Here is a 12719-nt window from a genome sequence, read left to right on the forward strand (position 1 = left end):
GAGTCTCTAGCATCAATCCTGTAAGTATTTCTGCTTAGTTAAACTGTTTAGTTAGAAATAAAACTGTAGTATTAGAAATACTTATGCTTTAGGCCAAAACTATAGAAAATCTAAAAAATACTTTGATAAGACTTTTTAACATAAAACATCTGATAAAATTTTTTTTGAACTAATACATAAAATTCTGCAATGTAGATAATATACAATGAGTATACGTGGAACTCGTAGAAAAGGTACCCGTAGGCGCGACGAGTGCCAAAGGGGGGCTCGAGCTGAGTTGCCCTCGATTGGTAGAAAGCCTAATTTAGATACAAGTGAAATGCCGGGTACATCTACTGCTAAAAGTGGGTCTCAGACGGTTGAGGATAACGTATTGTCCCAAGCCATGTTGAGGGTTTTGGAGAGGATCGCTGGGCTCCATTCTGGATCTGGGAGCCATGGGGTCGGTAACTGAACGACTTTGGTCAACGATGCAGAACCGTTTAGGGGTGTTACTTGAATGATATCAATTGCACCCCTGAGCATAAATTGTAGGGCACAGTATCTTTGCTTCGTGGTAAAGGATACCAATGGTGGTTAATGATTGAGGGCACTCAGCTTGATCAGATTTCTTAAGAGGCTTTAAAGAACGCCTTCTAAAGAAAGTATGTGGGGGCGAGTTATGTAAAGGCTCATAGATGGTAGTTTATGGGCCTTACTTAGGGAGACAAAATAGTAGCCAAGTATGAGGCTGAATTTCTGAGATTGAGCAGATATACTTGTGGGCTGGTGTCGACTGACTATGATAAGTGTATCTGATTTAAGGAAGGGTTGAGGTATGAACTCAAGGTACTAATAACTCTACAAAGGGAGTGGGTTTTTGATGTCTTGGTGGACAAGATGAAGATTGCTAAGGAAGTTAAGCAAACTAAGCGCGAAAAGATGGATCGAGAGAAAGGTAAGAATAAGAGAGATTTGGAGCCTTTAGTGTTGTTCAACGGCCTAAGAAACTGGCCAGATTTGATGGGCCTGTAATGGTTGAGGCTCATGTTGTTCCTGTTGTGGTTCAAACATGTGGGGATTGTGGTAAACGCCATTCGGGTGAATGTTAGAGAAGGTTGGCAGCTTGTCTGCGATGTGAGTCGATGGAGCACCGCATTAAGGATTTTCCACAGTGCTCTGATCAGGTGTAAGCCTTAGCTCTAAGTACAGTTCAACCTCAACGAGCAGTTTAGTAGCTACCTAGGGGTTGTGCTCACCAAGGGTGGTAACAAAATGGGTATAGGTTAGAGTGCACTGGGCATATGTACTAATCAAACTGAGGCTAGACAGCCTATATGGTATATGTGGCTAGGCGCCGTGAGGATAGAGACACCGTAAATGTACTAGTATGTTTTTCATTAATACTATTCCGTACTATGCATTGATAGACATTGGATCAACACATTCTTACATAGCTAGTTTTGCTTCTATGAACTTGGGCATTTTTGTTGAGAATGCTTTTGGTGGTGTTATTATGATTAGTCCACTAGGTCAATCAGTTCGAGTTGATAGAATCTATAGGAGGGTACCGTTTAAGATACAAAGGGTCGTGTTTCTGGCTAATATGATGGAATTGTATTCAGAAAATTTGATCTAATTCTAAGAATGGACTGGCTTGTGGAGAATCAAGTCAGCTTGGATTATGCTACTAAAACAGTAGTTCTGAGATCTGAGGTTGGTGTGGAGGTTGTTGTGATTGGCGAGCGGCGAGGTTACCTATCCAATGTGATCTTTGCTCTTGTGGCTGAAAAGTTAATTCAAAAAGAGTGTGAAGCATTTCTGACTTTTGTGCTTAATTTGGGTTTTGTGGATTCGCCTGTTGGGGACATTTGAATGGTTAAGGAGTTTCAGAATGTTTTTCCTGAGGAGTTCACGGGGTTTCCTCTGGATAGGGAGGTCAAATTTGGAATTGAGATTCTATCTAGTACAGCTCTGATGTCCATCACTCCCTACCACATGACACCGAAGGAGTTTATGGAATTAAAGGCTCAGCTTTAGGAACTTTTCGATCGAGGGTTCATTCGACCTAGTGTCTCTCCATGGGAAGCACCAATTCTGTTCATAAAGAAAAAAGGTGGTACAATGAGAATGTGTGTGGACTACCGTCAACTAAATAAATTGACAGTAAAGAATAAGTACCCACTTCCGAGGATTGATGACTTGTTCGATCTATTTCATGGGGCCTCTGTGTTATCTAAGATAGATCTTTATTCTGGGTACCATCAGTTTAAGGTTAAGGAGGCTAATGTTCATAAAACTTCTTTTAGGACTCGTTATGGGCACTACAAGTTCCTACGAGTTCCTACTCATGCCCTTCAATTTACAAATTCTCTGGCTACATTCATGGACCTTATGAATCAGATTTTTCAACTGTATTTGGATCAGTTCATCGTGGTCTTCATCAACGACATTCTGGTATACTCTAAGACTGATGATGATCATGATGAGTATCTTAGAGTAATTCTACAAATACTCCGTAAGAAGAAGCCCTACACTAAGTTGAGCAAGTGCGATGGTTAAGGGAGGTAACGTTTCTAAGACTCATGGTGTCTGTTAAGGGGATTCAAATTAATCCTAAAAAGATTGAGGTTGTACTTAAGTGGAAACAACCTAGGAATGTTTTTGAGATTCATAGTTTTCTCTATTTAACGAGTTATTACCAAAGATTTGTTAAGGGGTTTTTGATTATTGCAACTCTTCTAACTAAGTTATTGCGTAAGAACGCACCATTTGTCTGAACTGATGAGCAGCAAACGAACTTTGATAACCCAAATCTATTTTAACTCAGGCTCATGTTCTGATACAGCCTAAATCTAGCAAGGAGTTTATGGTTTATAGTGATGTATCACATATTGGATTGGGTTGTGTTCTGATGCAAGACGGTAAGATAGTGGCTTATGCATCCCGACAGCTTAAGTCACACGAATGCAACTATCTCATGCATGATATTGAGTTAGTTGCAATTGTCTTCACCTTAAAAACCTGAAGGCATTATTTGTATAATGAGAGGTGTATCATTTACACCGATCACAAGAGCCTCAAGTATCTTCTTACTCAGAAGAGTTGAACCTTAGACAACGTATATGAATTGAATTGCTTAAGGATTACGACTGCATGATTGGGTATCATCCCAGTAGGGCCAATATGGTGGCTGATCCTCTGAGTCATAGAACAATATCTAATTTGAAAGTGATGTTTGCTCGCCTAATTTTATTTGGTGATAGAATTCTGTTAGCCGAGTTGCAAGTTAAGCCGACTTAGATTGATCAGATTCGGGTTAAATAGTTTGAGAATGACTATTTGGTTCTATGTTTTTGTCAAGTTGAGGAAGGTATTACTTCTGATTTTGGGTTGAATACTGATGGGGTTTTGTGTTTTCAAGGTTGAATTTGTGTGCTTAATGATTCTGATTTAAGGCAACCTATTATGCAAAAAGAATGTATTAGCCCTTATTGTAACACCCCTAACTCGTATCCATCACCGAAACAGGGTTACGGAGTATTACCAAAGTTTACAGATCAAACAGACAAAAATTTCATATCATATAATATTTATGTCAAAAACCAATCAAAATCATACATATTATCCCATATACAAGCCCTCAAGGCCCAAAATACGCGTTACAAACAAGTCGGGAGTAAATCGGAAACTCAGAAATTTTTCGAAATACATTAAAAATTTTTCAAGTTGCAGGGTCACACGGCCGTGTGGCCAAGCCATGTCACTCACACGGCTAAGAGACACGCCACTGTTTTAGGTCGTGTGGGCATTCAAAATAGGGACACATAGCCTTGTCCTAGTTCGTGTCCATGCCAGTGTAACTTACTAGCTTGGGTTACACGGTCAAACCACATGCCCGTGTGTCAGGTCGTGTACCCTATCAGAGTAACCCTACACGCCCGTGTGTCGAGCCATGTGCCAAGCCTGACTTGCAAACATTAATAAAGCTACAAGGGACATACGGCCAAGTTACCTGGCCGTGTGTCACGCACGGCTGAGACACATGCTCGAGTCTATACTCGTGTGGACAAAAATAGACCCTTTTACAAGCAACATTTCTCACCCAATTTGGCACCAACCTAAACTCAACATTTTTCATATATACAAGTCATAAATAGGCATCCAAAACAAGCTAAAAATCAAGCCTTAAACATGTAAGATCTTCACATACAACCAATATGCCCTTAGGCACCTGAAATGACAACCTATAACATGTATATCTAAACATTCAATATATCCAATTGTTTAACTAACTTATATGCATATTTCTACCAAAACTTACCATGTAAGTCATTAATCAAAACATACCATTTAGTGCCATTTATGTACTTGATCTCTAGCATCAACTGGTCATATAAGTCACTTGTAACTTGTGCATTAAAAACACCAATACAAACCATTCAAAACTAACATCATTATACATATGTGTTTTCCACAACATGTACTAAATCACTCAAAATTATAATACATATCCATATGCATATTCAACTACCATTTAACTTTCATCCATAAAAAATAAATCAATTGACATATTAACCATACCAAACCACACATCAAACATGATAAGGCCATTTATATATACATAGAAAAATATACCAAAACGCAAGCCAAAGCATATGGCCACAACCACAACATCACACGTAGGCCATCATTAGTCGAAATAACCTATACCTGACATTATAACTGAAATTAAACAATTGAAAGTACCAAAAGAGCCGATGGATAGTGTGATATAAGTCCAACAAGCTTCCAACCCGAACGAGCTTCCGAATCACTAAAACATAGAAAAATAACACAAAGTAAGCATTTAAGCTTAGAAAGTTCGTACAACATAGAATTTAACTTACCATTTAACCACAATTTAGGTAAGTAAACATAACATATCCCATTCAAATTGGCCAAGAGCCTAAACACATGTTCACCAACATATTAGACATGTAAATCACATATAAAATCCAATACACATGAATGAATTCAACAAGTATTCAATTTTCATATACATGTATCGATCATTTCATATATCAATATGTCACGAAATATCATTTCATATATCTCATGTAAATACCTGTAATAGTTCGTATCAAGCTCATATAATTTTGTAACAAAACTATGCCCATTGAACCATTTAGAATATTGTTGGATACTAGGGTAGTACACACGAGGTGTATTGAACTGTAATCCATCAATTCCTGTACATGTATGCTCATATGAGCTCTGAATCGGTATGCTCTTGCGAGCTGTAAACGGTAAACTCCTCCGAGCTGAATAACGATAAGCTCCTCCGAACTAAGTATCAGTAAGCTCATATGAGCTAAAATCGATAACTCTAATGACATGTCATTTGTATCCTACGAATCCTAAGGTTCAACCGGGGCTCGATAGTCATCATACGTCGTCGGATATACGATTGGTATTCATTCATGGCAATTACACAATTCACAGACATACAATTCAATTTAAAACATATAAATGTATGACTTAATTACACAAACTTACCTCGACGAGGGTACCTAGATACGGAGGCGACTAATCCGATATTTTCTCTTTGCCTCGATCTAACTTTGTACAAGGTCTGACAGGATCTATATGGATAAATTTAACCCTATTCAAAAAATTTCACATTCAATTTAGTCCAACATGTAATTTTGGCAAAATTATCATTTTGCCCCTGTACTTTTAAATTTAGTCCCTAGGCTCGTAAAATGAAATTCATTTAATATTACCCCTACCCAAGCGTATTCAAACTATATACATGATTATAGTAGCCCACATATTTCACAAATTTACAACTTTAACCATGAATTTATCACATTTTTCAAGTTAATTCCTATTTGACATTTTTACTAAAAATTTCTTAACAAAAGTTGTTTATCTAACAACAACCATTCATTTTCTATCATCAAACATTAAAACTCAAGCATGCTCATCAATGGAAAATCCCTAATACTTTAACAATTTTGCAAATTAGCCTTTGGGCTAGCAAGATTAAGCTACAACGATCCCGAAAACATAGAAATCATTAAAAACGGGACAAAAATCACTTACCTATTGACAAATTAGGGTTGGCCGAAACAAGCTTCTCCCATGGCTATTCTAAACCTCCATTTTCGGTTGAAGTAAAAAATAAAAAATAAAGCTTTAAATTGGTTTTATTTATTTTATCTTTATTAACTAATTTACTTAATTAACCTTTCAATAATTGAAAATTTATTCAATATGCCAAACCAACATCCTCCACTATCTCATTAATGGGCTATTTACCATATAAGGACTTGCACATTAAATTTCTATAGCTATTTAATACCTTTAGCTATTAGAACTCAACTTTTATAATTTACGCAATTTAGTCCTTTTTATCAAATTGGGCATATAAATGGTAAAATTTCTTAACAAAATTTTATACAGTATTTCTATCATACTGTAAACAATAAAATGATTTTTTTAACTTTAGATTTGTAGTCCCAAAACCACTATTCCGATTTCACTGAAATGGGTTGTTACAACTCTTCCCCCTAAAGGGATTTTCGTCCCCGAAAATCTTACCAGAAAAGAGATTCAAATATTGTTTTCTCATAACTTCCTCAGGTTCCCAGGTGGCTTCTTCTATTCCGTGTCGCTTACAGAGAACTTTTACTAAGGTTATGTTTTTATTTTTCAATTCTTTCACCTTTTGTGCCAGAATTCTGATAGGTTCTTCACTGTATGTTATATCAGGCTAAATCTTGACATCCGTCAGAGAGATAACATGTGAAGGGTCAAATTGGTACCGTCGTAACATAGACACGTGAAAGACATTATGAATCCTTTCAAGCTCAGACGGTAAAGTTAATTGGTATGCAACAGGTCCAATTCTTTCAATAATCTCGTACGGCCCGATAAATCGTGGACTGAACTTTCCTTTGAGACCGAACTGAAGAATTTTCTTCCAAGGCGATACTTTTAAAAATAAGCTATTGTTGATTTGGAACTCTATATCTTTACGTTTAAGATCTGCATACGAATTTTGACAATCTAAAGCTGCTTTCAAACTATCTCGAATCACTTTCACTTTTCCTTGGTCTTGTGAATCAAATCAACCCCATGTATCTTTTTCTCACTGAGCTCAGTCCAGTATAACAGAGTTCGATATTTACGACCATACAAAGCCTTATACAGTGCCATTTTTATGCTTGACTAAAAATTTTTGTTATATGCGAATTCGACCAATGTAAATATTTCTCACAGTTGCCTCCAAACTCTATAATAGAACATTGAAGCATATCTTTAAGAATTTGAATCACACGCTCGGACTGACCATCGGTCTAAGGGAGAATTGTAGTGCTAAAATCCAATCGCTTACCAAAAGTTTCCTATAACTTTCTCCAAAATCACGATGTAAACGAGTTATCTCTATCCGAAATAATGGCGACTGACAATTCGTGTAACCTAACAATCTCAGAAACATATAACTCAGCTAATCAATCAAGTGAAAAATCTATACGTACCAGAATAAAATGTACATACTTTGTCAAACTATCGATGATAACACAAATGACATCTTTCTTTCTCGGAGATAGGGGTAACCCCGGTACGAAATCCATAGTAACTCTATCCCATTTCCACTCTGCTATCATCATTGGCTGTAACAATCTTGAATATACCTGATGTTCAGCATTTACTTATTGAAAAATCAAACATCTAGATGCAAATTCAAAAATCTCTCGATTCATTCCAGATCACCAATATATCTGTCTCAAATCGCTGTACATTTTATTGTTTCTCAGATGAACAGACAAACTACCACAATGAGCTTCGTATAAAATTTTCTGTATAAGATCTAGATTCTTCAATACACAAACTCTACCTCTGAACAACAAACAATCATCAGGTTCAATCTGAAATTCTGAATTAGAAGTTGATTCACACCATACCCATTTACCTAACAACTCACTATCACATTTCTAAGCTTTGCAGATCTGTTGTAAAAAACATCAGTTTAGCTTTTAACTCTGCTAAGATCGAGCCATCACTAGATAACGTCAGCCGGGTATTCATCGCTCGTAGAGCAAACAATGACTTTCTACTCAAAGCATCAGCAACAACGTTTGCTTTACCCGGGTGATAATCAATGATCAATTCATAGCCTTTCAATAGTTCGAGCCATCTACACTATCTCAGATTCAGATCTTTATACGACATTAAATATTTTAAACTCTTGTGATCGGTAAATATGTGCCATTTTTTTCTGAATAAATGGTGTCACCAAATTTCAATGCAAACACGATAGTTGCCAACTCTAAATTATACGCCGGATAATTCTTTTCCTGCGGCTTTAATTGTTTGGAATCATAAGCTATCACTTTACCTTCTTGCATTAAAACACAGTCTAAACCATTTAATGATGCATTGCTGAAAATCACAAATTCTTTACCTAATTCAGGCTGAACCAGAACTGGTGCTTCAATCAACAGTGCTTTCAATTGGTTAAAACTTTGCTGACATTTATCAAACCATTAAAACTTCACATCTTTCTGTAATAACAGTGTCATCGGTGTAGATATCATTGAAAAACCTTTTTACAAATCTCTGGTAGTATCTAGCTAATCCCAGAAAACTTCTGACTTTGGATACATTTCTCGGTGATTTCTAGTCAACAACTGCTAAAATCTTACTCGAATAACCTCTAATGCCTTCAGTCGATACTATGTGTCTCAGAAAATTGACTTCTGGGAGCTAGAACTTGCATTTGCTAAATTTAGCAAACAGTTGTTCATCTCGCAGAGGTTACAGAAATATTCTTAAGTGCTCAGCATGTTTAGTCTCATCTCGGGAATAAATCAAAATATCATCAATAAATACCATAACAAATCTGTCTAAATATGGTCCAAAGATTTTGTTAATCAAATCCATAAATACTACAAGTGTGTTAGTTAAACCAAACGACATCAAAAGAAATTCATAATGTCCGTTCTTGGTTCTGAATGCAATTTTCGGCACATCTGGATCTTTGACTCGTAGCTAATAGTAACCGGAATAGAGATCAATCTTTGAGAATACTGTGGCACCTTTCAACTGATCGAACAAATCGATAATTTGAGGTAGTGGATATTTATTCTTGACTGTAACATTGTTGAGCTGATGGTAATCAATAGACAATCTCATCAATTTGTCCTTTTTCTTAACGAACATACTCGATGCACCCCAAGATTGGGTCGAGCAAAACCCCTATTTGTCAACTCTTACAATTGTGTTTTGAACTATTGCAACTCAGTAGGAGCCATTCTGTACGGTGTTATCAATATTGGTGGTGTTCCTGGTACAAGTTCTATAGGAAACTCAACCTTTCTGACTGGCAGTAATCTAGGTAACTCCTCTGGAAACACATCGGGATACTCGCAAACCACAGGCACTAATTTAAGCTTCGATTCAGACACTTTAGTATCCAATACGTAATCAAGGTAAGCATTACAATAATTTCTCACATATTTATGTGATGACATAGCTAATATTACAATAAGCAACCCACTCAAATTATCTGATTCAATACGAAGCATCTCACCGTTCTTACATTTTAATACAATTAGCTTTTGTCTACAATTTACAACAATAGCGTAAAGAGTTAGCCAATCCATGCCCAAAATCACATCGAATCCATCAAACAGTAATAGCATTAAGTTAGCCGAAAAACTGTAACTCTGAGTCATCAAAGGACAATTCTTGCAAACTTTATAAAGTAACACATCCTGACCTAGAGGGTTCGATACTCTAACCACGAATTGAGTGCACTCAATAGGTAAATTTTTACATGATATTAAATTCGTGCAAACATATGAATGGTTTGATCCTGAATTAATCAAAGCAGTAACATCAATATCGTAAATAAAGAAAGTACCGGTAATCACATTTGGTGCAAAAGTATCCTCGCAAGCGCGAATAGCATAAGTACTAGTTGGTACTCGTGCCTTTTTGGATCTTACAGTAGAGACTTTCATTACACCACAACTACCACTCACATTTCTAGGATTGCGAGGTGTTCTACCTCTCGCAGTAGCATTGCTCGGCCTTGTGGTCTGAGCTTTTTCTTTCTCAGACTTCTCAAGGAAATCTCTAAGATAGTGGTCGAAGAAACCACATTTGAAACACACTTCGCTCTTTACTCGACACTCACCATAATATGGTCTGTTGTAGTGCTTACACTCGGGTTTGGCATCTCTGATACTACCCACACTCGCTACAGATGTAGCCTGAGGTTTAGGACTGAAACGTCAGGTAACTCTATCTCTACTAGAATATCCTACAGAAACAGTAAAATGATAGTGATGTTCTTTAGATTTATCCAATGTAGGTTGGTATGACTTTCCCCCGTCAATCTCTTTCTCGAATCTCTAGTTTCAAATTCAGCGTGTCTTTTTTCTTTACTCAGCTCATTGTCTTTATGTGCTCTGTCAACTAAAACAATGAATTCTTTATGTCCTCATTTAATCCATCTTCAAACCACTTACACATTGTAGTCTCGATCGAAATGCACTCTCGAGTATATTTACTCAATCGAACAAATTCTCGCTCATATTCAAACACTATCATATAGCCCTGCTTGAGCTTGAGACATTTTTTACGTTTTTGATCTAGGAACCTCTGACTGATATATTTCTTTCAAAACTCAGTATGGAAGAATTCTCAAGTGATCCAATCTCTCAACACAATAGAAATTAAAGTATTTAACCACTAGTAAGCTGAATCTTTTAATAAAGATACTACACACTTTACACATTCAGTCGGGGAATAGGATAACTCGTCAAAAACCCTAATGGTAATCTCTAACCAGAATTCAGCTCTCTAAGGATCATCCTCAGCAATAGCTCGAAATTCTTCAACCCTGTACTTACAAATCTTATCAACATGAGGTTTACTAATTCGAATAGGTTTCGTACCTTAAGGAATAACAGGAACTGGTTTGGGAATAGGAGGGGGTAGAGGTTGTTGAGCAGTCGGGTTCATCCGTACAAACTCAGTGAACCATTCATTCATCATCTAGAAGAATGTTTCCTTAGCCACTCCTCTCCGGCCCTTAGATACGGGCCTCGTACCACTCAAAGCTACTCTATGAACGAAGGCTTGAGCATTACTCTCTACTTCATTTGGAATCGGCTCGATGGATGTCATTGCTATATGAAAACATGTTTTAAAACGGTCAGAAGATATCACACTAACACAGATTATATAATGGGATGTATAGATGGACTTGTACATGCTACATTCAGTCTAAGAATCAACTAAATCATACCTCTGATACCAATAAATGTAATACCTCTAACCCGTATCCATCGCCGAAATAGGGTTACAGAGCATTATTGGAGTTTACAGATCAAACAAATAGAAATTTAAAATATTTCATATCATATAATATTCATGTTAGAAACCAATCAAAATCATACATATTGTCCCTTATACAAGCCCTCAAGACCCAAAATACGCGTTAGAAACAAGTCAGGACTAACTCAAAAAATCAGATAATTTTTTGGAATACATTAAAAATTTTCAAAGTTGCAAGGGTCACATGACCGTGTGACTCACATGGCTAAGAGACACGCCCGTGTCTTAGGCCGTGTGGGCATTCAAAATAGGGACATACAGCCGTGTCCCAGCCCGTGTCCATGCCCATGTAACTCACTAACTTGGGTCACACGCCTGTGTGTCAAGCCGTGTGCTAGGTCATGTAACAGTATGACTTGCAAACCTTTATAAAGCTACAAGGGACACAAGGCCGTGTGTCACACACGGTTGAGACACACGTCTGTGTCTCTGCCCGTATAGACGAAAATAGGCTATTTTACAAGCCACATTTCTCACCCAATTTGGCACCAACCTAAACTTAACATTTTGCATATATACAAGACATAAATAGGTATCCAAAATAAGCCAAAAATCAAGCTTTAAACATGTAATATCTTCAAATGCAACCGATATGCCCTTAGGCACCTCAAATGACAACTTATAAGATGTATATCTAAACATTCAATATATCCAATTGTTTAACTAACTTATATGCATATTTGTACCAAAACTTACCATGTAAGTCATTAACCAAAACATACCATTTAATACCATTTATGTACTTGATCTCTAGCATCAAATGGTCATATAAGTCACTTGTAACTTGTGCACTAAAAACACCAATATAAACCATTCAAAACTAACATCATTATACATTTGTGCTTTCCACAACAAGCACTAAATCACTCCAAATTATAATACATATCCATATGCATATTCAACTACCATTTAATTTTCATCCATCAAACATAAATCAATTGACATATTAACCATACCAAACCACACATCAAACATGATAAGGCCATTTATATATACATAGCAAAATATACCAAAATGCAAGCCAAAGCATATGGCCACAACCACAACATCACACATAGGCCAACATTAGCCGAAATAACCTATACATTCCATTATAACTGAAATTAAACAATTGAAAGTACCAAAAGAGCCGATAGATAGTGCGATATAACTCCGACAAGCTTCCAACCCGAACGAACTTTCGAATCATTACAAAACATAGAAAAATAACACAGAGTAAGCATATAAGCTTAGTAAGTTCGTATAACATAGAATTTAACTTACCATTTAACCATAATTTAGGTAAGTAAACATAGTATATCCCAACCAAATTGGCCAAAAGCCTAAACACATGTTCACCAACATAT

The 12719-nt window shown here is 36.6% G+C and overlaps 1 protein-coding gene across 1 annotated transcript; it reads right to left on the minus strand.

Annotated features, from left to right (window-relative positions):
* Positions 1 to 9257: 9257 nt before the first annotated feature.
* On the minus strand, positions 9258 to 11163 carry LOC107933523 (uncharacterized). Its single transcript, XM_016865756.1, has 2 exons — positions 11077 to 11163; positions 9258 to 10244 (listed from the first exon to the last, which is right to left on the minus strand). The coding sequence occupies exons 1-2, from the start codon at positions 11161 to 11163 to the stop codon at positions 9258 to 9260; spliced, it is 1074 nt and encodes a 357-aa protein (XP_016721245.1).
* Positions 11164 to 12719: the final 1556 nt, after the last annotated feature.

Source organism: Gossypium hirsutum, chromosome A08 (genome assembly GCF_007990345.1).
Source record: "Gossypium hirsutum isolate 1008001.06 chromosome A08, Gossypium_hirsutum_v2.1, whole genome shotgun sequence".
NCBI classification, from domain to species: domain Eukaryota; kingdom Viridiplantae; phylum Streptophyta; class Magnoliopsida; order Malvales; family Malvaceae; genus Gossypium; species Gossypium hirsutum.